The sequence below is a fragment of the Pleurodeles waltl genome, chromosome 4_2 (assembly GCF_031143425.1).
Source record: "Pleurodeles waltl isolate 20211129_DDA chromosome 4_2, aPleWal1.hap1.20221129, whole genome shotgun sequence".
Lineage (NCBI taxonomy): Eukaryota > Metazoa > Chordata > Amphibia > Caudata > Salamandridae > Pleurodeles > Pleurodeles waltl.
This window is the reverse complement of record NC_090443.1, coordinates 623,031,268-623,057,155: the sequence shown is the minus strand read 5'-3', so window position 1 is coordinate 623,057,155 and position 25,888 is coordinate 623,031,268. Positions and strand designations below refer to the sequence as shown.

Sequence of the window (25,888 nt, the reverse complement as noted above, 5' to 3'; positions counted from 1 at the left end):
GTTTACCCGTTCCTAATATTCTCTCCTTTCTTACTTGTACAGATGTCCATCAACACGTGTTTCATCCGGGGAGTACCCCTGGACTTCTTCAGGACCTCCCAACGTGATATAGTTTAGAATCATATGACCTAAATCAAACTAGACAATGCATTCCAAGTTAGAATACCAATACTGCAACATTCAGTCTGCAATCAATAGTGGGAAATGTACATCTTTCCTAGTGAAAAATAATATATATTACATTGAAATATTTATCTTTATATATCATTGTAGTCAAACTAATCTAGTCTTAAAACATCAAACATAATAAGTTCTATTAAATGTATTTAGAACAGCCTTCCTCTGTCCCTCAATGTAAATAATCAAGTTACATAATGTACAACCTTCCTGGCTAGAAATTTAAATGACCAAAACGATTCACATAGTACCATGGGAACTTGTTCTTCTCCTAACTACATCACCTACAACAAATCACATCCTTGTATTTCGCTATAACACAAATCAATTATGACTAGAAATATAATTAAAAATAAATACCTTAGTGTGCCTGTATGTGTAAAATCTTGCTCTCTTTACCTCACAAGCCATTCGTATTATTTTCTTGTTAGTATTCCACTCACCTCCTTTCCTGTAATGATTCCATGTGTATTTAAATATCTGCAACTCGCCATATGCGAAATGGTATCTGTTATAATATAACATGCCAATCAGATTATAGCCTCATAATATCATCAACCCACACTTTCCTTCTCAGTCCCAAACCTTTTTCCCACCTCTATGTACACCGTGTGTCATCAAGTATCCGCGAGTACGCCATCTCCGCAGGTTCGCCGTATCAAACCGAGTGCACCCGACTCGGTTTCCTTTAAAGTACACGTGATTCATCAAAACAAGTGACGGACTACATTTTCTTTAGCGTCCGTGTACTATTAACATAGAAAACGGGCTACCGTTTTTCTTTTGCCTTACCCTTGCTATTTTCTAGCGTACTACCATTACGTATTACCATCATTATTTCGCCAAACGTTCTTAAGGGTTTGAACTATTTAAATGCTTTCTATCTGCCGGGTTACCAAAATATAAGCTCTTAGCCATAGCAAGGTTGTCAACATCCCTAGGAGCACCACGTGTTCCTTATTCATTATATTAGTGTATACTTTATAAAATAATCAGTCTTTCTCACATTAGTTATCTGCCAATCCTAATATTTGCATATATTGTGCTTTACTAACTTCTCCTCCACATAATAATAAATATTCTCCATACAACCCATATTTAGACCATATAATTTAAACAACCTACGTATATTTTTAACAATTATTCCCCCCTATTGATATAATACCCATAACATATCTACTAGTAATCAAAGAGAAATGAGATGAAATAAACTTGATAAGTCAATATCTTTTGTATGGTCTGGATCACTGCTAACATAATATGTTAGAATTAAAAACTACATATCACTAGAAAATCTAACAACATCTCAAATTGTATATCTCATCTTAACTGTCTCCAAGGAAGTACTCCATCTCATTATCTGTATTTAGCCCTTGCTCCACCGCCCCTAATCGCATTATCCATGTTGATTCACTCCTACGAAGGGCCAATTCTCTATTACCCCCTCTCGGATTTAATTCGCAATGATCAAAACCAAAAAATTTAAATGTTTTTAGGTTCCCTTGTGCATCACATATTTTCATATGGGAAGCAATTGGGTATCTTTCATCTTCTTGTCTAAATCGCTCTCCAGTGTTCAGATATTCTAACTTTCAAAGGACGTATCGTGCTTCCCACATAAATTCTATCACATTTTCAGATAATCATATAGATAACATATCTTGTATTGCAATCTATATGTGTCTTTATAATCACTCTCTGCCCATACATATCTAAAAATTCTTTTTTGGCTTGCCAGGCCCATTTACACATTGCACAGGCTCCACATCTGTAGAAACCTGTATTCCGTATTGTAAGCCAATCTGATTTCTTCTTATCCACTAAATAGCTAGGGCTCAAAATATTATTAAGGGTACTTCCCCTCCTAAATGAAACATCTGGTTTAGTGCTAATAAATTTCCTCAATGTTACATCATGAGTAAGTAATGGCCAATGCTTCTTCATTATCTTCAATAGTCTCTACGAGCTTTCTGTGTAATCTAATACAATCCTTACATTCTGAGTACAGTCCTTCTTTATTCCCTTGTCTTTCTTGTATGGCTTAAGTGTCTGCGAGCGAGGAATCTTTAAAATCTTCTCTAAAGATTTATTTATCACCGACCTAGAGTATCCCCTTGTAACAAACCTCTGACCCATGTTTTTGATGACATCATGAAAATCTGAAACTCTACTGCAGTTTCTTCGAGCTCTAACCATCTCTCCTAATGGTATAGCTTCTATTTGGTGCTTTGGGTGTGCACTACGATCACATATATTTCCCACATATGATGATTTGGATGTAGATCTACTCAGAAAATGGCAGGAAGAATTGAAATCAAATTCAAACAAACTTATGGATATCTTAATAGAAAATGTGGAAAGAAACGTTATGAAACTACAATCAGACATTACTGTATTAGAGAAAGAAATTAATGATCTGAATTTAAAGGAGGCTACTGAAAAAAACTATAAGGTTTTGAATGATGTAATTGTAAGGTTTGAGGATGAGATCAAACAGAGAAAAGCTAGAAAGCTGAAGAGAGATGAATCAGATTATATAAATGGGAGAGTATTTACTTTCTCACGTAAATATGATCATTTAGTGAAGAATGTGAGATCTGGAATTGAGTCAAATGACTCTTCGGACTCAGCATCAACATCTAGAAGCAGTTTAGTAACTAACGTTAGTGATCTAGAAGTTTCTGAGACACGTAGTATATCTGACATACAAGTGGTTGGTTTTTTACAAGAATTGAGAAGAATAAAACAGGGCAATTGGGAAACAAATCAAAAAAGGAATTGGCCAGGAAAACCAGAAGGGGAAAAAGAGGAGGCAAAAACCGACACATATTCGGGAATGAGGACAAGATCACGAGACAAGAAGAGTTAAGCACATGTACAGAATTGGAGAATAATGTGGTTAATTTGTCCAATAAACAGTTATCGCATGATATGTTATCACTTTTGAATAAGGGATTGGGTTTTTGTCCATCATCTATGGGGGATATTTGTAGATCAAAAATAGACTTATTTAAATTTGTGAGAAGATTAAAATTGAAGAAATATTTTGAAACACGTATTCCGGGTGCGGAGCTTGTGCTGTCAGGTAAGGTAGCGCAGAGTAAGTTGTCAATTCAAGATATTTACGATACTGTGAGATTAATGACAATAGCAGATTATGAAGAATATCCAATAACATTGTCTAATATACTACAGGATTTAAATATACCATCAGATGTGCACGTTACAAGTGGTTTGAGACAAAAATCCAACTGGATGCCAAGATCTTTAATGGATAATAATATTGAGACATTCTTTAAACTAGTATGGCAAGATCTAGATAAGGAGGAGAAGAAGAAAAGATATTTGAGGAGACCTAACTTGAAGCAATCAGAATATATTGCACTGAAGACTTTAAAGTCAGATAAGGATATAGTTATTAAGAGAGCAGACAAGGGTGGAAATATTGTGGTTATGAACCGCACAGACTATGAGCAAGAGATACATAACCAACTGAGTGATAGCAACTGTTATGAAAAAATTTCACATAATCCGATACCTATACTGACAGGAAAATTAAACAGGATGTTGAGAGACTGGAGGGATAGGAACTTACTAGATGATGAGGAATATCAATATCTACTGGTACATCGTCCTAGATTCCCATGTTTATACACCCTACCGAAGATACATAAAGAGTCAGAGTTTCCACCTGGGAGACCGATTGTCTCCGGTATGGGTGGACCCACTGAGAGGCTTTCCGAATTTGTAGACATATTTCTTCAACCTTTGGTGTCCAATTTGCCCTCTCATATTAAAGATACGAAACATATATTAAGTTTATTATCAGACATCCACTGGGAACCCGGAATGATTATGGTAACTTTAGATATAGTAGCATTATATACTAGTATACAACATACATGTGGATTGAAAGCTATAGAATACATTTTAAATAGAAGATCTGTGAGCTTACTTGAACATACGCAAATGATATTGAGTATGATAGATTTCATATTGAATAACAATTACTTCTTAGTAGGAAATAATTGGTTCAAACAGAAACAGGGAGTAGCAATGGGCTCCAGATTTTCCCCCTCATATGCCAATTTGTATATGGGGTGGTTTGAGGAACATTGGATCTGGGGCCCTGGAACAGCGAAATGGCACCCATATATCTTGTACTGGGGTCGATATATCGATGATTGTTTCATGTTATGGACAGGAGATATAACAGCTCTAAATAGTTTTTGTAAATATCTTAATGAAAATGATGAGAACATTAGATTTACATATAAGTACAGTGAGTCTAGTATAGAATTTCTAGATGTGGAGCTATTTGTGAGTAATGATACGATTGAAAGTAAATTATATCGAAAGCCGACATCCTGTAATACTTTATTACATGCATCTAGTGCACACCCAAAGCACCAAATAGAAGCTATACCATTAGGAGAGATGGTTAGAGCTCGAAGAAACTGCAGTAGAGATTCAGATTTTCATGATGTCATCAAAAACATGGGTCAGAGGTTTGTTACAAGGGGATACTCTAGGTCGGTGATAAATAAATCTTTAGAGAAGATTTTAAAGATTCCTCGCTCGCAGACACTTAAGCCATACACTAAGAAAGACAAGGGAATAAAGAAGGACTGTACTCAGAATGTAAGGATTGTATTAGATTACACAGAAAGCTCGCAGAGGCTATTGAAGATAATGAAGAAGCATTGGCCATTACTTACTCATGATGTAACATTGAGGAAATTTATTAGCACTAAACCAGATGTTTCATTTAGGAGGGGAAGTACCCTTAATAATATTTTGAGCCCTAGCTATTTAGTGGATAAGAAGAAATCAGATTGGCTTACAATACGGAATACAGGTTTCTACAGATGTGGAGCCTGTGCAATGTGTAAATGGGCCTGGCAAGCCAAAAAATAATTTTTAGATATGTATGGGCAGAGAGTGATTATAAAGACACATATAGATTGCAATACAAGATATGTTATCTATATGATTATCTGAAGATGTGATAGAATTTATGTGGGAAGCACGATACGTCCTTTGAAAGTTAGAATATCTGAACACTGGAGAGCGATTTAGACAAGAAGATGAAAGATACCCAATTGCTTCCCATATGAAAATATGTGATGCACAAGGGAACCTAAAAACATTTAAATTTTTTGGTTTTGATCATTGCGAATTAAATCCGAGAGGGGGTAATAGAGAATTGGCCCTTCGTAGGAGAGAATCAACATGGATAATGCGATTAGGGGCGGTGGAGCAAGGGCTAAATACAGATAATGAGATGGAGTACTTCCTTGGAGACAGTTAAGATGAGATATACAATTTGAGATGTTGTTAGATTTTCTAGTGATATGTAGTTTTTAATTCTAACATATTATGTTAGCAGTGATCCAGACCATACAAAAGATATTGACTTATCAAGTTTATTTCATCTCATTTCTCTTTGATTACTAGTAGATATGTTATGGGTATTATATCAATAGGGGGGAATAATTGTTAAAAATATACGTAGGTTGTTTAAATTATATGGTGTAAATATGGGTTGTATGGAGAATATTTATTATTATGTGGAGGAGAAGTTAGTAAAGCACAATATATGCAAATATTAGGATTGGCAGATAACTAATGTGAGAAAGACTGATTATTTTATAAAGTATACACTAATATAATGAATAAGGAACACGTGGTGCTCCTAGGGATGTTGACAACCTTGCTATGGCTAAGAGCTTATATTTTGGTAACCCGACAGATAGAAAGCATTTAAATAGTTCAAACCCTTAAGAACGTTTGGCGAAATAATGATGGTAATACGTAATGGTAGTACGCTAGAAAATAGCAAGGGTAAGGCAAAAGAAAAACGGTAGCCCGTTTTCTATGTTAATAGTACACGGACGCTAAAGAAAATGTAGTCCGTCACTTGTTTTGATGAATCACGTGTACTTTAAAGGAAACCGAGTCGGGTGCACTCGGTTTGATACGGCGAACCTGCGGAGATGGCGTACTCGCTGATACTTGATGACACACGGTGTACTTAGAGGTGGGAAAAAGGTTTGGGACTGAGAAGGAAAGTGTGGGTTGATGATATTATGAGGCTATAATCTGATTGGCATGTTATATTATAACAGATACCATTTCGCATATGGCGAGTTGCAGATATTTAAATACACATGGAATCATTACAGGAAAGGAGGTGAGTGGAATACTAACAAGAAAATAATACGAATGGCTTGTGAGGTAAAGAGAGCAAGATTTTACACATACAGGCACACTAAGGTATTTATTTTTAATTATATTTCTAGTCATAATTGATTTGTGTTATAGCGAAATACAAGGATGTGATTTGTTGTAGGTGATGTAGTTAGGAGAAGAACAAGTTCCCATGGTACTATGTGAATCGTTTTGGTCATTTAAATTTCTAGCCAGGAAGGTTGTGCATTATGTAACTTGATTATTTACATTGAAGGACAGAGGAAGGCTGTTCTAAATACATTTAATAGAACTTATTATGTTTGATGTTTTAAGACTAGATTAGTTTGACTACAATGATATATAAAGATAAATATTTCAATGTAATATATATTATTTTTCACTAGGAAAGATGTACATTTCCCACTATTGATTGCAGACTGAATGTTGCAGTATTGTTATTCTAACTTGGAATGCATTTTCTAGTTTGATTTAGGTCATATGATTCTAAACTATATCACGTTGGGAGGTCCTGAAGAAGTCCAGGGGTACTCCCCGGATGAAACACGTGTTGATGGACATCTGTACAAGTAAGAAAGGAGAGAATATTAGGAACGGGTAAACAAAGAACTCTTGGGAACTTCAACAAATGAATATATGAGTGAATGATGGACATCTGTACAAGAGTGAAAAACATACGGAATTTTGAACTACAACAATTGAAATAGACTTTGAATTTGGACAGCTGATTTCAATTTGGGATTGGATCCGGACTTAATTATAAAGAAATGAATTGTATTGAATATGGACAGCTGATTTTGATTTGAGATTTGATTCGGACTTGATTATAAAATAATTAAGCATCATATTCACAAATTATTATTTGGTTTTGAAATATATTAGTGGGACACTTTATACTGTGACTGTTAATTGTATCTTTTTCACGTGTGCCTTCACGTTTTTCATGTTTAGTGCCATAGTTCGCTTGCAGAAGTTATTCCCTATTTCTGGACACCTCATTGCCCAAATACCTGAGGCTGGAGTTGCACCACTTCAGCGGAAGTCTGGCTGGAATCTCAGAGTGGTTGTGGTTAATGGGAAGATACTAGTTTTCTCCCAATTTATCTCGATGTCTGGCAGTCCACTAAAGTGAACAGATTTCTGAAGTACTGCCTTCAAACTGTCCCGGGGATCTCTAAGGTACAGTGTGATGTCATTCACATACGGCGATACTAATATGTGTCTAGTGGGAGTTCTGATGGCATATTGTCTGTGATGCTGTCTAAGCTTAGCACTAGTGGCTCAGGCACGAGCGCAAACAGCAGGGGTGATAGAAGACACCCCTGTCGTGTCCACCCAGTAATATTGAAAGGTGCTGAATACATGCCATAAATTCGAAGTCTAGCAGTGGGATTGGAATAGAAGAGGGCAATCAACGATAGGAACATCGGGGGGAAGCCCGTCTGCTGGAGCACAACCATCAGGTAATCCCACTCCCGCAAATAGAAGGCCTTAGTGGCATCCAGAACGACTCCAACTGCAGATAGAGCCTGATCAATACTCTGTAGTAAGGCAAAACATTTACGCATGTTGTAGGAAGTAGCCCTACCCAGGATTAACCCTGATTGGTCGGGCCTGACCAAAAAGGTCATCAAAAGGCTAGGGTGGTTTACCAGCACTTTTGCTAGTATTTTGGCATCACAGTTAATCAGCGAGAGGTACCTATACGAGTCACAGGTATCAGCCTGCTTGTTTGGTTTGAATAACTGCAAAAGAATCCCAGTTCTTTATGAATTTGGACCCCAAGATACGATATTTCTAAATGTTACCCAAAGTCTATAAAGGGATCACTTCACCCTTAGGATTCCCTTTTGTCTCTGGGATAGGATCAGTACTCAAACCTTATCAAAATTTTGTGATCATTTCTTCATACCCTTGGTACAAAAGACTCCAACGTACTTGAAAGATACCAAAGAAGCACTGACTTTTTTTGAATGAGATGAAGGTTGACCCAGTCACTGGACTTAAAAGCTCTATATACAAGTGTCCCTCAAGAGGAGACATTAAGGGTGGTGAACACCATCCTTCAGGAGTCAGTTTGTGACTCCATTACTCCCAAGGAATTTGTGATGGATTGTACTCACTTGCACTTACGCCTAACTACTTTGAATATGAAGGATAATTTTATTTCTCCAGTTCCACATGACTTCCACGGGCAGTACTTTTGCCTCAAGTCTAGCCTGTCTGTATGTCTATCTGGAAAGACCTCAAATATGTTCTGAGGAGAACCCTTACTATCATTACATCAGGATGTGGAAAAGATATTTAGATGATGTGCTACTGATATGGCACAGGACAAGAGGAGCAGCGATGGACTTCTCTGCATGGTTGAACAACATTGATCCCTTCCTAAAGTTTACTAGTTCCATGAGCAACAGAATTGCATTTCTTGGATCTGAGTTTTTTTTTTTAAATGTCAAAGAACTTTATACATAGGGGCTTTCTACAAAGCGACAGACAGGAATAATTTACTGCAGTATAGCAGTTTCCATCCAAAGAGCCTACGGGATAATCTCCCAGTAGGTCAATTCCTGCTCCTCTGAAGGAACTGCACCCAGAAAAAAGAATATAAGAAACATTGCACCGCTCCTCATAAAAAAAGCTCAGGGACAGAGGGTACCCACAGAGGCTTATAATTGAAGCAGACAAAAGGGCATGCAGTAGCAATATTGGAGACACATACCAAGAGCCCAAAAGGTAATATAATATGTGGCACTACATTGACCCCACTTTCTAATAAAGTAAAGAAGATGCTAAGGAAACATTGGAAATTCCTAAGAAGAAGGGGGTTTGAATTCAGAAATACCTATGTTTTCCTTTAAACTAGCGAGCATTATACGAGATCAGGTAATTCATACAAGACCAAACAAGGCACAAGCAGCCTTGAGACAAATACTGCTCTGGGATCTTCCCCCGAGTGACAGGACATCACCCGTGCGGAGACTGCAACATTTGCCATTTAACAAAAAAAGAAATAAAACCTGGACTTGGGACTCAGCACAACCTGGGAATTACGAAAATTCTCTAATTGGAACACCAAGGAAGTAGTATACTTATTGATACGTGTATGTGGATTAAAATATGTTGGAATGTCTACCTGACCAGTGAAGATACGCATCAATAAACAAAGGAGCACATTCAGGTGTGAAAAGTCATCAACCAAATTGATGAGTCATTTTCTGGAGACAGGTCATAAAGTGGATGACTTTACTTGGTATGTCATAGAGCATGTAGTAGCATCCGATAAGGGACACAACATGAGCTTTGTTTCCAAGGGAACAAAGATAGGTATTTCGACTCCACACAGATGTTTGGGTTCTCGATGATGATATACCATGGGCTCAGCTGAGTAATGACTAAAACGTTAAGTCATCAACAATCTAGACTATAAAAAGGATGGGATCCGACTGAAAAAAACAATCGGCATTTACACTTATATCCCTCCGAGGCAGTATGGTGGTTTCATTGGTACAAGAACTAATGATTAGTGATCACCTAGAACATTTTTAAAAGATGAGATGCGACCAGACAGAGAAAATCGCCATTCAAGTATAAGGACTGATGACAAAAAACTTAGTAATCACAAATGATCTATGAATATAGAAAAAATGAGAAGCGACTAGACAGAGAAAATACTATGTACACTCATACCGATCTGAGACAAGGTGGGGTAGGTAGCATGGGCATACGTAATTAGATCTGTCTAAAATGAGAGACGTAAGTGGGGTCATAACATGTAAGACCACATACGAAGGAAGACATTTAGACCTTAAAAAACGAATTTGCTAATAATTAGGGCTTTCCTAGGAAATAAAAGTGCAACAATACACCATATAAACTTGAAAAACACTCAGGATGTGTTCTCACGGTGCCTGGTAATACATTTAGAACCAGCAGACAACATTTCCCTTGAGTCCACAGTCTGGGCACCCATGATGACATCATCACGGAGGCCCGAAGGGACTTGTAAAGTACGGAAGACACTTTAAAATACCAGAAGCATGAGTCAGCATGACAGCAGCGGCAGTCCAATGGAGGAACTGGAATTCGCATACATCGAAGAGCCCTCCCTTTGACGAAGTAAGCAGGGTGGGGTAGTCCAATACTAAGGCTGACTCTCGGCCTACCTCCAGAAATGCTGAGAAGGTGTGCGCTCTTCATAATAAAGTGAGCGGGCAAGGAGTTCTGATATCGCAGCAGAACCATGGTGTACTGGGCCCGCTGAAAGTAACACAGACACAGAATGGAGATCAGAAGCACTCCCGGGGGGGGATGCAAGCTGGGTAGGAGGTCCAACATTCAAGCTGATACTAACCTCGCCACAAAAAAATTCTGAGACCGTGTTATTGTGCTGTCCATGAAAAAGAAGGGGCCTTGGGAGTCCGATGACCTGGGCAGAACCACCTGTTTCTAGCCCACCAAAAGTTATGATGGAATGGAGATTGGCTCATTCTGCTGTGTTGAACCGGGCATGGCAGAGCTAGCTTCAGGAGCAGTCACGGCTCATGTATGTAGTAAGGAAGCGTCTACATTGCAGGTTTGCGAGTAGTGCACATATATGGTGAAAAATGAGCAGAGTGTTAGCCTGGGCGTTACCACGACGTGATGTCACGACTCACGTGTTGCTTGCGCCTGGAATCTGCAGATCTAGTGGCGTGGGTCTTGAGGGTTCGGCTTTGACCCAAAAAGGGGCGACTCTTTCTGGTAGCCACGGTGCTGTAGGCAATGGATACGCCAAGAACAGACCGTGACCTTTAGAAAATAGCGCCAGAGGGAAAAAAACCCTTATAAAAAGGGGAAAAAACCTCCAAACAGAATGATTCCTGAAAACAAGAACAAAAGAACAGGAATCAAAAGAACTAAATTCAAATAACACAGAATTGGCGAAATCCAGAACCAAAAGGCAAGGAAATCAGGAGCGAGGACACCATCCGAACAGAAAGTGTTGCAGCGCAAAGAAAAGAAGAAAACACATCCCTTAAATACCAAAAAACAGGAAGTGACCCACAGGAAGAAAAAGGACACCATCTTAGATAGGGAAAAGTACATAGAACAGAATAGAGTAGGAACCATAGAGAATAGGGAATAAGGAATGCTGGGAAGAAAAAGGTAACCTGGGAAGGGGGAAAAGACATAAAGGAAGGTGCAACAAAAAGACCCAAGAAAGAAGAAAAGAAAAAGAAGGAGCAAGAACAGGTAAGAGGGGTCAGGAGACCCCAAAAATGCGGAGGGAGAAAGCAGAGCGAGGCCCTATGCCCATTCTGGGGCCTCGTAAAGTGCAGGGAAGGCTAGGGGCGCGCCGCGTTTTAAAAACGCGATACGCGGCACGAGCCGAACGCCCGGCTTGCGCCGAACCGCGCGACAGTAGGTCCCCCTCCCGAAGGCCCAGGTTTGAGAGGAAATAAACGGTGAAAGCGCTGAATCAGAAGAGGTGCGTGAACAGAAGATGCATCTTCCCAAGAGCATTCACTGAGAGGATAACCCTTCCAATGAATCAGATACTGAAGACGTTTGTGAAAAAGACGAGAGTCACAAATTTCCTGTACCTCATATTCAGGAACATCATCCACTAATACAGGAGGAGGACAAGGAAACTGACGAGAGTAAGGGTCAGGTACGTAAGGTTTGAGCTGAGAAACATGAAAGACTGGATGAATCTTCCATGTATGAGGCAAGTGAAGACGGACAGTGACAGGATTAATCAACTGAAGAATACGGAAAGGCCCGTAGTAGCGAGGTGTGAACTTGTTCTGAGAAAGACGTGAGGGTAAGAATTTGGAAGACAGCCAGACTTTATCTTGCAGATGGTAGTCTGGAGTGGTCCTACGTTTCTTGTCTGCTACTTTCTTCATATATCTCTTGGTGTGTAATAGATTGGATCGAATTAGTCTGTGGATTTGTAGAAGTCGTTTGGAGAGATAAGTAATAGCGGGCAGAGGAGAGGTAGACCGAGGAGAAGTAGGGAAAGAGGTAGGATGAAAGCCATAAGAACAGAAAAAAGAAGTGACCTTGGAGGCACTATGGACAGTATTATTGTAGGAAAATTCAGCAATAGAGAGATAAGTGTTCCAGTTGCTTTGGGTAGAATTGCAAAAACAGCGAAGGTATTGCTCTAATCCTTGGTTCAGACGCTCGGTCTGTCCATTGGTCTGAGGATGGAACCCCGATGACGGGGCTCTATTGATATTAAGTGTTTTACAAAAATATCTCCAAAACCGGGAAATGTACTGAGTTCCTCTATCAGATACAATGGTATGTGGAAGTCCATGGAGACGGAAAATATGATCAATAAATATCTGGCTTAGTTCTTGGGATGTAGGTAGCTTTTTCAGAGCAGTGAAGTGAGCCATCTTAGTAAAGGAATCCACAGTGACCATGATAACCCGGTTTCCTGGCGATGGTGGAAGCGAACACATGAAATCAGTAGAGATGGTGTGCCATGGAGCTGGCGGAACAGGCAAACGCTGGAGCAATCCTGCAGGTCTGGTACGGGGAATCTTGACTTGAGCACATATGGGACATGCCTGAACGTATCTTTCAACATCCAGCTTCCAGGTAGGCCACCAGAAATATTGCGAAAGAAGTTCTTGTGTGGCCTTGATGCCTCTATGACCAGCAACCGGTGAATCACGGCACATTTGTAATGCTTTTTCTCTAACTCTGTTAGAAGGGAGGAATAACAGGTTCTGATAATAATAATATCCTTGTCTCTTATGCAATAAAGGTCTTAGTTTCTCTACTTCGTGATCAGATAGGCTGGAGTATTCCAGTTGTACCTCCTCCAAAAAAGACTGAGCTACTCCAATGATCTTACTAGGTTCCAGTAGATACTGAGATGGGGAAGGAGTCAAATCTGGATAACGGCAAGACAGAGCATCAGCCAGAATGTTTTGGGATCCAGGAATTTAAGTAATGTAAAAATCATACTGACTGAAGAAAAAGGCCCAACGAGCCTGGCGACTATTCTGGCATACAAAATTTCGTAAACATTGTAAATTACGGTGGTCTGTCCTAACCTCAAAAGGCTCCTTGGAACCCATTAGAAACTGTCTCCATTCTAGGCAGGCTGTTTTCAGAGCCAATAATTCCCTTTCAAGTACTGAGTAATGTTGTTCTGCTGTAGAGAGTATATGAGACAAATAGAAAACAGGATGTTCAAGACCATCATCCTCTTGTTGTTGGAGTAAGACAGCTCCAATGGCTCTTTCGGAAGCATCGGTAACTACAATAAATTGTTTGTTGGTATCTGGATGTCTTAAGATAGGAGTTTGAGTGAAAGCCCTCTTTAAATCTTGAAAGGCTGTTTCAGACGCCTTAGTCCAGACAAACCCTTTCGTTAAATTTTCCTTCTTTAAAGTGTGAGTTATGTGGCTAGTCTGTTTCGCAAAGTCTAAGATGAATTGCCGATAAAAGTTTGCTAATCCTAGAAAACATTGTGTTTCTTTAATAGAAGATGGGGAAGGCCAATCTAGAATAGCTTGTACTTTTTCTTGATCCATAGCTATGCCGGTGGGACTTAAATGATAACCCAGATATTTGACTTCCGTTTTGTCGAACTCACACTTTTCTGGTTTGCAAAATAGTTGATTTGCCCGGAGTCTTTGAAGGACTTGTTTCACATGGGAAGAATGGAGTTCGGGATTTCTAGAATAAATAAGAATATCATCTAAGTAAATTACAACTGTCTGGTTTAGAAGGTCAGAAAACACTGAGTCCATAAATCTCTGGAAGATTGCAGGGGCATTAGTGAGACCAAAAGGCATAACTTTGTTTTCAAAGTGACCAAATGGGGTCCTGAAAGCTATTTTCCACTTGTCTCCTTCTTTAATGCGTAAAAGGTGGTAGGCTCCCCGTAGATCTAGTTTGGTAAAACGTTGAGCCCCTCTGACTGCTTCTAGAATATCCCTGATGAGAGGCAAAGGATAACGATCTTTAATAGTTATCTTATTCAGGCCTCGAATATCCAGGCAAGGACGAAGATCCTTTGTCTTCTTGGGTACAAAAAAGAGAGGAGCCCCGGCTGGAGAAGACGATGGAAAAATAAGACCACTCTGTTCATTTTCTTCCAGATACTCTTTTAGAACTTCCTTTTCGGGTTCCGTGAGGGAATACATCCTTCCAAAAGGAACGATAGTGCCAGGTTCCAAGGGAATAGCACAATCGTAGTCTCGATGTGGAGGTAACACAGGTCTGGATGGTTTTTGGAACACATCTTGAAACTCCAAATAGTGTTCAGGGATTCCTTGGACTGTATTAATGGAATAACCGGTAGTACCTTCAGTAATTATTGATCTTTTCGGTGACCAGTACTTGTCGGAAGCAAAACAGTGCTCATGACAAAACTGTGAAGACAAGGAAACAGTCCGGGTTACCCAATTCACATACGGATTATGTCTGATGAACCACGGAATTCCAAGAATGATGGTATGGTTGGGGGAAGTTATGAGATCAAAGGAGATGTGTTCCTGATGGTTACCGATCTGTAAACTCAACATCAGGGTAGTTGTATCAACTGGACCAGAGGATATCAAGGATCCGTCCACTGTGTGCACTTGTTCGGGAATTTCTTTGGGTTGTGTAGGAACTTGTTGAGCAGTGGCCCACGTCTTATCCATGTAAATACCACTAGCACCACAATCTAGTAATGCCATAGTCTTTTCTTGACGGCCGTCAGGAAATTGTAACATGACTGGTAATATGAACAAGGATGTCGTATTGTCATTAAAGGAACTGATGGAAGGTATAGCCGATGATCCCGTCCCCTCCCTTCTTACAGAGGACGGGAAGTGGTGTTTCCCGATGGCCTTGGCGGACGTACAGGACAGGTACGAAGCATGTGACCAGCAGAACCACAGTACAGGCACAACCCTTTCTTTCGTCTGTCTTCCCGCTCGCTAGCAGAGAGCGGGCTTTGAGTAGTATCCACCTGCATGGGTTCTCCTTCGAGGTCTCTAGCAGGAGTGCGAGGTTCCTCAGAACGATGCGGATAAGCTCGTGAAGTACTTGGCTGGGAAGACCCTCTACTCCTTCTCTTCTCCGATCTCCGTTCCTGAAGATGATACTCGATTGAAAGTGCTTGATCCATCAGGCCACAAAGATCTTCCATTCTGGTGGAATGTACTAATTCATCCTTTATTTCTTCTTTGAGTCCTCTACGAAACAAAGTCACCAGAGTACGTTCCACCCAGGTGGTCTCTGCCGCTAGCTGACGAAAACGTGTTATGTATTGGAGGACATCTTGTGAGCCTTGTTGGATGTCGCACAAGGCTTCTTCCGCAGAGGCCTCCAATCCTGGACGACTAAACATTTGTTTGAACCGATTCACGAAGGCGGAATAGTCCGACAATACCGGATCGTTGGATGATACCATTGGGGTTGCCCAGGCCAAGGCAGGACCGGTTAAGGCACTGATCAGATAACCCACCTTTGTCCTGTCATGGGAGAATTGGGTAGGTCGGAAGGCGAAGTATACTGTCAATGCATCAAGGAACTCACGCAGTTTGGTTGGTTCACCGGAGAAGCGCGGGGTAGAAGCGGAAATAGTCGGAACATCACTACTGCGGAAAGCCAAAGCCTGTCGTAACGCAGCATTCTCATTGCGTAGTTGTTGCAATTCTTGAGCTTGTTGCTGAATCGTTGTCAGAAGAGATTGATCCGGATCTGCAGCAGCCACCACTGTGTCATCCATGGTGTTTGAAGACGTCGGAATGGTCTGGCGCTGCAATCTGTCACGACTCACGTGTTGCTTGCGCCTGGAATCTGCAGATCTAGTGGCGTGGGTCTTGAGTGTTTGGCTTTGACCCAAAAAGGGACGACTCTTTCTGGTAGCCACGGTGCTGTAGGCAATGGATACGCCAAGAACAGACCGTGACTTTTAGAAAATAGCGCCAGAGGGAAAAAAAACCTTATAAAAAGGGGAAAAAACCTCCAAACAGAATGATTCCTGAAAACAAGAACAAAAGAACAGGAATCAAAAGAACTAAATTCAAATAACACAGAATTGGCGAAATCCAGAACCAAAAGGCAAGGAAATCAGGAGCGAGGACACCATCCGAACAGAAAGTGTTGCAGAGAAAAGAAAAGAAGAAAACACATCCCTTAAATACCAAAAAACAGGAAGTGACCCACAGGAAGAAAAAGGACACCATCTTACATAGGGAAAAGTACATAGAACAGAATAGAGTAGGAACCATAGAGAATAGGGAATAAGGAATGCTGGGAAGAAAAAGGTAACCTGGGAAGGGGGAAAAGACATAAAGGAAGGTGCAACAAAAAGACCCAAGAAAGAAGAAAAGAAAAAGAAGGAGCAAGAACAGGTAAGAGGGGTCAGGAGACCCCAAAAATGCGGAGGGAGAAAGCAGAGCGAGGCCCCATGCCCATTCTGGGGCCTTGTAAAGTGCAGGAAAGGCTAGGGGCACGCCGCGTTCTAAAAACGCGATGCGCAGTCCGAGCCGAACGCCCGGCTTGCGCCGAACACTCGGCTCGCGCCGCACCACGCGGCGCGACACGACACGTGAGAAGCCCACTACATGAGTCAAGATGCCATGGGGCTACCGGCGACGTGATACTTTAGGTAATGTGTCTTGTGCTGTTTCAATAACTGACTGCATGAATATGGAATCACTGAATGATTAAACCTAAAATAAAGGCATAGAAATTAGAAGCTAGAACATACATGACTGGTCACTATGGGGTGATATAATTGGAAGCTTTAACAAGATTGGTTCTGACTCACTAAGCGCTTAGACAAAGGGGCCAGCAGTATAATACTACCCTGGGAAATTAGGATATATATATAATATATCAGGAATCATGTAATGTAGCCAAAGACTACTAAGTGAAGAGGGTGAAACATCCCAATTACATTGTGATCTTTCCTTTTTTTTTATTACAATTTCATCCTTTCAATGTGTTCTGATTGTAAGTGTGTGACAGTAAGGGATACCTCCCCCTCCTAGTGACTGGGAATTTCTTTGCATGCACTAAAGTGACACACTTACCCTGCAACTGTCAGGGAAAAGTCTCATCACACTTGAGAAGTCTAGCACTAGGTCTTGAGGAACAAACAGTTCACGGTTTTGTGCACCACGTGCAGTGTTGAGTTTTTATGCACTTAAGAGTGAATCACATTGGATGACCATTCCACACAACATAAAATGCTGTTTAGGTTTGCAATATACCATACCAAAGTTTTGATTATCTCTTGTGATCCACGTTTAGGAGACGCATTTAGGACAAGGTAAGAACTAATCTTACCTTGTTGCATGTATTATATCTAAACATGTGTTTGACAGTAGGGACTTTGGACAACTTTCTTTTCTACCCTGAAGAAGGCCGGAGGTCCGTAGACCGAAACATGTTGGCAGGAATCTGAGAAGGTGTGGTGATCCATCATAGATCATGAGCACTCCAATTAGCAGTCCCCCAGGAACACAGGAAGGACTAGCAAAGATTTTATTTAACCCTACCCTGCATCATCCTGCATAAAGCAGTGCCTTTGGATAGATACAGAAGTAGTCCCAACTATACTTTTTATTAATACTGTTGCCCTATTGGCCAGAAAATATTTATTTCTGAGCGCTATGTCCCTAAAGTAGCTAGTTCTCCTGTGGGGATATGGTTAAGAGTACAGGGTTAGTACTGTGTTAACTCTGCGAGATGGACTGGCCTAGGATGAAGCATGCCATGACTGAGGCCTTTCTTTCCATAAAAGGGAGATATCTTCCTGAAGGTACTCTGTATATAGTAAAAACTGAGGAGTGTTGGAAGTGCAGTAGAATCTCGGCCCACATTTGTGCGCCTGTCAAACTTATTTGAGCCTTCTGTCCCTAAGGATCTAGTCAGGAGGCCAGCCTACTAGATCTTAGAGTAACTTTGGGGTCCTGGGTCAGCAGATGCATGTTATTTCCTTCTCACCCAGCAAGAGAGCACTAGGCAGTAGTCCAGCAAAGCAGTAGTCCTGCAGGGCAGCAGTCCTTTCAGCAGCACAGCAGTCCTTTTTCCTGGTAGAGTATCCAAAGGCTCAGAAGTATACTGAAGAGTTGGTGTATGGGGTCCAATATTTATACCTAGTTCTGCCTTTGAAGTGGGAGAGGCTTCTAAAGGTTTACCTTCCAAGTCAACAGGCTTTCCACCCCCCTGCCCTGGCTCCAGAAAACTTACAAAGAAGTTTGTAGCCCTCTATGTAGGCTGGACATAGCCTACTCAAGTGTGAGAAGGGCTGCGCCAAGCTCCGCCCTCCTCCGCTGCCAGTGATGGCCCATTAAGGCACACCTAACCTAAGCCCTCTGTTGTGTCAGGCAGTCTGAGAGGAAAGCAGAAAGCCCAACTGTCAGCTGCACCCCGTCATGTGATGCCCAAACAGGCTACAAACACTAAATGGCTAAGGCAGGTAAATGCCAACTTCCTAAAAATGTTTGTTTCAAAATTGTAATCTAAAATCCGACTTTACCAAAAGAAAGGATTTTTCATTATAGTTCCAAAGACACCAAACATGATTCAATTACCTATTCCCATTTGGAAATTATAGCTTATGAAATGTAATAAGGTAACGCCAATGTTATCCTATGGACGAGGTAAGCCTTGCAGTGGTGAAAAAAGAATGTCAGAGTTTTTCACCACCAGGACAGGAAAGACTTAGAAGTACTTGCAGAATTTGGAGTTCTCCTTTACAAATGCCCTCCTACTTCTTTCCAAAAAGAACTTAAAAGCTTGCTTCTACAATGTAATTGCCTCTTGTAACAGTCTGAGCAATTATTCTCACAGATAAAATGTTTCCTTTATGTAAATTCTCACTTTTCTGCCAGACTTGCTGTTTATTAACTATCTGCATTTATGCAGTTATTATACTATATTATAGTGTTGATGTAACCCAAATATCCTGTTCCACTGTAAAATCTATAAAGCGATCTGCTGCCCAGCTGGGTCTTGTTTGCGCTTTTTAAATTACAACTAATTACATAAATTCCGTATCCGTATATTTACCTCATTTATGTTCATTTTGGATATTCTGACACCCTGACTGAGTTCATTATTTTTTGGTAAGACTAGGACAGCCCAAATTCTTCCCGTTAACATTCATTTCTCTACACCTTAGTAAAGGTATGTTGTCATATCCTATTATAGTCTGTCGAAAGATACTCTTGGCTTTGATGTTCTCAATGGCCTTTTTGTATTAGATACCATGTTTGAGGTTGATACTGTGGCCCACTTCTACACCAGGTCTTACTTGATTGCTTATCCAACCAAACTGTGGCCACCTTTGTGAAACACAGACCGGATTCTTTTGCAATTGTGACTAAACACTTTTGAGTAATATCAGGATAAAGGGCAGTGCATACTTGATATATAAACGGCGGTAATTATTTGCACTATAGTACTTAGTACTGTAGTATTGACTTCAGCTCTATAAAAGTCGAACAAACAGGAGTCTTTTTAAAAAAAAAAAAAAAAAAGCATCAGGGTAAAGGAAACGCAATTGAAGTGGAAATTAAAAGATCCATTATTTAACTTATATTTAACGTTGTATTGGTCTTACTGTGCCGTGATTGTATTTTATAGAAGGATTGGCGATGGCAGCCCTTCCATACCCAGGATTATTGTAATAAATGACAAACTGCTAAAAGTAATTGCTACTAAATTTATCGAGTAGTAAAAAAAAAAAAAGTACAGGCATTCAAATAACCTACTAGTAAAGGAAACTACCATTGTGGTTTTGCTCATGTGACAAACAGGAAGTTTGACTTTTGCAAACGCTTTACTCAAGCTTGCTTTAGAGCGTATCATCCTCTTTGGCACGGTTTAAAAGAAATAACAACTGTGCACCGATGACCACCTACAATGAATTCGTAGGTGTACAGGGTGCTGGGGCGCCATCTACTCGTCAGAAATTAGAAGGGTTTGCAAACAAGATCTTTCGACGCCATTCGAAAGGAGCTCTTCCTGAACAGAAACCTACTCCGGAACATGAAAGTTATCATAGCTCAGAATACAATCTACTCTGGGCCAGATCAAGTAAGTTCGCAGCTAGGATGTAAACTACAAAGATCACATCGTTAGTGATCTCAAATGTTATCTGCATGTTCACAGTTTTAGCAGATTGCAAAGTGTTATTTGGTTGATGGTGTATATTAAATAAATTAGAATTCAAAGTCTGCGTCGTTTGTATTTTTCAAGCCACGCTTTACTTTGGTCTCCAAAATATAAGTAAAGAAATAAGTCCGGGAAAGTAGGTAATGTTTTTTTTTTTTTTTTTTTTTTAGATTCATAGTTTGTGTTACTCCATAAATCGTTTTCTCCTTATTGGATGCTGTAGATAAACGTAATTACTGTTCCCGTGTTGTCTCTCCGAGCTATGTATGGATAGGCTTGCGAGTTAGCAGGGGTGGAAGAGCTCTTCCCCCTGGGCAGCAAATGTAGCAGATTTCGAGTGCCAGAGTCTGTCCATTTTTGTCGGCCATTCTGGCTAAGGGAAATCTGACCCCAAGTCACTCCAGATTTCTTCTCAATCTTTTTTTGTCGAATTTGTGAAACAGCCTGAATTTTCGATAGGCGACTTCGTCCCACTTAACAGGAAAAGTTAATATTTCAAATGGTCATGCTCGAAACTAGTTGCTTTCAGAGAGCAGTGCATAACCGAGGCTAGAAACAATTTTTGAGGAGGGTCGTTGCTTTACTTATTATTTCATTAGAGATTTCTTTTGTACAGGTGCTCAAGCCAATGTAGAACACGGACTGACATGTGACAGGAAGTGCGCTTTTATAGCAAACGTGCATCCCGGGAAAAATAAATATCCGTTAAATAGGTGTTGAGAAAGAGATCGGTTTTGCGGTAACGTGCTGGAGCTCTGCACAGTGACGTTCCTTTCACAAACCATGCTGTAGAGAAAACAACATTTCGCTAGTGGGCAACACATGTAACTATTTTTGGGTGACGCTTCTGCGAAAAGTTACCTAATATTTCATCATCATTTGGAATATGAAGCGCTCCGCTTAATACTGCAGCATTTTAAGAAGCAACACTATTTCAGAAAGCTCATGTTCAGTTTCGTCCTTGGGATACATTGAATCTAGCAGATTTTTTTTTATAAGAGGTACAATGAAAGGGCCTGATTCACAATTGTAAACATACACATTTATATTTACTTCCCTAGAGGTAACACCATCTTTTTGTTGATAACCATTTATGAATGTAGACTTCACCCTTCAAATGAGGCGATGAAGCCTGAACCAGAATTTAGGAGAGTAAAGTTACTACTAGTGGCTTTAAACCTCAAGGTGGAGACTCGCCGCTGGAGTGAGAGCTCCATATGGTAAAATATCAGCAAATTTAATAATGTTCATTAGTTTTTATAAATGTATTTTTTTATGTAAGATTTAAATGTAATTTACTTAAAAATATTTGTTATCCAGGGGTGGCTCCTCCATTAGGGCAGAAGAGTGTTGCCCTCCCGCCAGCAGCAGAAGCTGCAAGACTTTCACAGAGGGGATAATAAACATATCTTATTATCCCCTTGTTGTGAAAGGGGCGGGGCATCTGGGATGAGTCTCAGTGAGGGGGAGTGCTCAGCACTCCCCCCCCCCCCCCCCTCACAGGACATGTATGTTCGGCTGGCCGTCTCAGGCCGGCCAAACACACATGTGCAGTAGGCCCTCTCCTGCACAGGCTCCCAGTCTGCCTGGGAGCCCCCAACCAGGGTGCCCTCAGCAAATCCTGACGCCGCGTTGAGCAGCGTCCGGATTGGACGCAGGGCAGGCTGGGAGCCTGTGCCTTTGTGCAGCCAGCAGGGAAGAGGAGCCCGGGACGGTGTGGAAAAGGTGTTTGTTTATATTTTTATTTAATTTTATTCATTTTTAGATCTCCCACCCCCAACCCACTCCTTTTGAGTGAAGCGAGCCGTGACTGTTGTTATCCGGAAGTAATGAAATATAATTTTACTACGCATTAGCTCATCAAATTAAACATGTATTAAATAATTTAAATATATCAATTTGTTAATACCATTTTATGAAGGATACTTATAACCACAGGTTTCTCACATTGTGAATGCCCCCATCCTCCAGACTAGATCAGGGGATTTTTCTCAGCATTGCTCCTGTGCTCCAGAAGATGGTACCATGTGACTCAGCGTCACCTTCCCCCTGTCCTGGAAGTGACGTCTTAGTTGCATTTAAAGCGCCATCCTTGAGCACAGATGTCAGTTCCTTTCTTTCTATGCCTTCGGGCATGAATCCCCGATCTGGCTCCCAAATTTTCCCTTGTCTTTGAAGAAATTTTAGTTTAAAAATAATTTTTCCCTTGTTAAAGAGACATGCCCCCTTTTAAAACTTGTAGCGAGTGTCGCGTATAGATTTATATGACAGATTCCAAACAGGTAAATCTTTAGTAGCTGGGGTCATTGCACGACTCCAAGGCCTTTGACAACTGTGACCAGATGATTCTCACGTTTATCTGTGAACGTCAAGCTGTATTCTGTGTTACCGAACGCCAAAGAAAGGTGCATACAACCCGCTCCTAGTTGAAGTCAAGGACACGGAGTCTCTCCCACTCTCAAGGCTGTTCCTTAAGGTGCGCCTAGGTCTTGGCCCTGATTTCCTATTCAAGAATGGTTTCCTCAACTAGGACCGATTCAACCGGGTGTCTGGGTCCATCGCAACACTGCTGCAGATAAAGGCCTTTAAAGAGCCATGTTACAGATCTTTGGCACCCTTCCAGCTCTGTCTGGTGACCTTCGGGCCCCACTGATTTGAGGAGGCCTCCAGTTGCGTTAGTGTCAATAACTCTGTTCTTGCCTTCATGTGAGCCTTTTGACCGCTCTCTGAGGTCTGTCCCAGCTCTGGGACCATCTCTCATTCTAACTTCGATCAGATGCCACAACCCCTACCGATCCAGCCCCATCGCCGCTGCCTCTGGCGCCACCTATGTCAGAGGAGGACCCAATTATTTTATTTACATCCAAGATGAATCCGCCATGACCTTGACTGAAGAGGCATCATACACCTAGTCCAACACAGCTGGGTCCACCCTCATTCTAATATATTACCACTTCTCGACAATCTCCCTCAAGCAATCATACCTTCATGGCTCTGGTCCAGAACATAGCCAAAAATGTTTGGGTGATGACAATGGCGATGATGGGATGACTTGTCCCAGTACTGATATGACAACAATCTTCTCATGGACCTACAAAAGACAAATGGCTTAGATACTTCCCCTGACCCTCTGTTGAGTTCTCACTCTTCTGGCTCATCAACTGAAGAATCAGTCTCTTTTGCTGTAGTCATTCGGCCTGCGGCTGAAGTTCTTGACTTAAATCTTCCTTCTGTTATGGTCTGAACTAACCGACTTACTAAGGTTTTACATTTTGGGCAGGCCCACAAAAAAAACACATTGTGGTGGAGTGTAAGGGTTGTTTGTGTGTTTTTGGTAAAAAGAGGAGGAGGGTGTTGGTGGATGATATGATGGAAGACTGACTATATGTTTGGTGGTGACTGAAAGGGGTCTGGTAGGAGGAAGTAGAGGATAGAGCTAGTGTTTTGTTTTAACAGGGAGTGTGTGGATGGATTCAAGTTAAGTATAATGTGGCTTTGTGTTGTGTTGCTAATGTGTGGATTTGTGTAGCACAGAGTGGTGTTTTGTGTGAGAATGAAGGTACAATTGTGTGGTAGTTGGGGTAGAAGGCTGTGTAAGTGTGGACAGCTTCAGCTTCCAAAGTGCTATAGTTTGCCTTCTGTAGCATATTGCCACCCTCTGGGTGGCAGAGCATTGTCTTACAAATGGGTACTCCAAATAGTTTAGCTCGGATAAACCCTGCCATTCATGTCCTACCTATCACATATCCCACCCTCATCAAAGCTGCTTTTGGGGGACCATTTGTTTTGTCCATTGTGCAGCAAGAAGTCCAGACTCCCGGATGAAGAAAGGGCCATGGAGAAGGTTCTGCCATCAAAAATAGAGAATGGATGTTAATCTCAGTATTTCCTGGTGCCGAAAGAGAGCAGTGGCCTTCATCCAAATTTAGATCTTCACACTCCCAACAACAAACAAACAAATTCAAGATGCTCACATTGCACAAGGTTTTATCTGCCTTGGATCCAGGTGACTGGATGATAGCGCTTTACCTGGAGAATGCCTATTTTCGTTTTCATATCCCCGTTCTGCAGTCCCACAGGCGTTACCTGTGGTTCAAGTTGGGTCAAGAGCATTTTAATTATTTGTGCTCTCCTTTTGCCTTACTAATGCCCCTGTTCTGTTCACAGAAGTGATTGCGGTCGTTGTTGTACTGCTTATGAGGTCATCCATGCCAGTCTCCCATATCCCAACAATTGCATTTTTAAAGTGCGCTCATTACAGTCAGTCATAGACCACCTCCAGATGATGGCAAATGTCTTAACATCTTTTGGCTTCTCGATCAATGTGCCAAAGTCTCACCTATGTTATTTGTGAATTCCCCTGTTCATTGGAGCCGTTATGGATATGTTGCAGTTTTGAGCGTCACTCTGGTTCAGCAAGTCCAGGACATTCAGGTCAGTGACCCTGAGGTTTCAGCCTTGGTCCTGGGTCTTGGTGAGAGTATCCCTGAGATTTCATGGCCTTCTGCATCCTGAGTGGACTATGCCGAATGGCACATTCAGGGTCTTCAATGGGATCTGAAGTCTCAGTGGGCTCAGCAGCTAGGGAACTAATCAGATTGACATGTTTTGGTGGAGACTGCAAAAGACCTTCAGTGGTTGCTGCTCAGGTGCAGTTGGGCTGGTGGCAGATCCTCTCTCTACACCACCCAGAGCTAACAGTGGGGACCGATTAATCACTACTGAGTTGGTGAGTCCACCTGAGAGAGGTGGAGATCAAAGGACTCTGGTCTCTGGTACAGACCTGGCTATATTCCAACCTATTAAAGTCTGGGCCACTCAGTTGGCATTAAAGGCCTCATCACAGGTAAGCTGGTTTAGGTTCTTACCGACAACACCACCATGTGGTGCCGCAACAAGCAGGGTATTGTGTGTGCTAGGAGAATCTATTCTTCTGGAGTTGGCTGAACCGTCAGGACCTTTCTGTGGTCATGGACGACCTGGCGGGATCTTTGAATGCCAGGGTGGACTAACTGGTGATTCCTGACAGATCATGAATAGCACCTACACCACAAAGTGGCACTTTCAACAATGGGAAGAGCCCTGGCTCTATCTCTTTGCCACCACTGAGAAAAAGCACTGTCAATACTTTTGCATACTTGAGCTCCTAAGACTCTTCCCTCCTGGAGACATATTCCATGTAGAGTAGCCCTCAGTACACCTGTGTGCCTCGACCTCTCCTGCCTTGATCTCTGAAGATCAGGAGCGACAGGGCCCTAGTAACTTTAGTGGCTTTGGTTTGGGCAAGGAGAGTCTGGTACCCGGAATGACTGGGCATGAGCATTTGTCCTTTAGTAATGCTGTCTGTTCGGCAGCATCTTCTGTCGTAGAA

At 41.3% G+C, this 25,888-nt stretch overlaps 1 protein-coding gene across 2 annotated transcripts in view; it reads left to right on the top strand.

Moving 5' to 3' along the window:
• Nucleotides 1–25,888, top strand: part of PRKACB (protein kinase cAMP-activated catalytic subunit beta) — a 211,753-nt gene that overhangs the window by 42,549 nt on the left and 143,316 nt on the right. Inside the window, exon 1 of one of the 2 annotated variants that reach the window (XM_069232202.1) lies at nt 20,163–20,439. The exons of the other annotated variant lie outside the window; for it this stretch is intronic. Coding sequence (XP_069088303.1) covers nt 20,253–20,439 — 187 coding nt within the window. The 5' untranslated portion in view covers nt 20,163–20,252. Of the gene's footprint in view, nt 1–20,162; nt 20,440–25,888 lie in introns of those variants that run through there. 2 annotated transcript variants of the gene reach the window in all.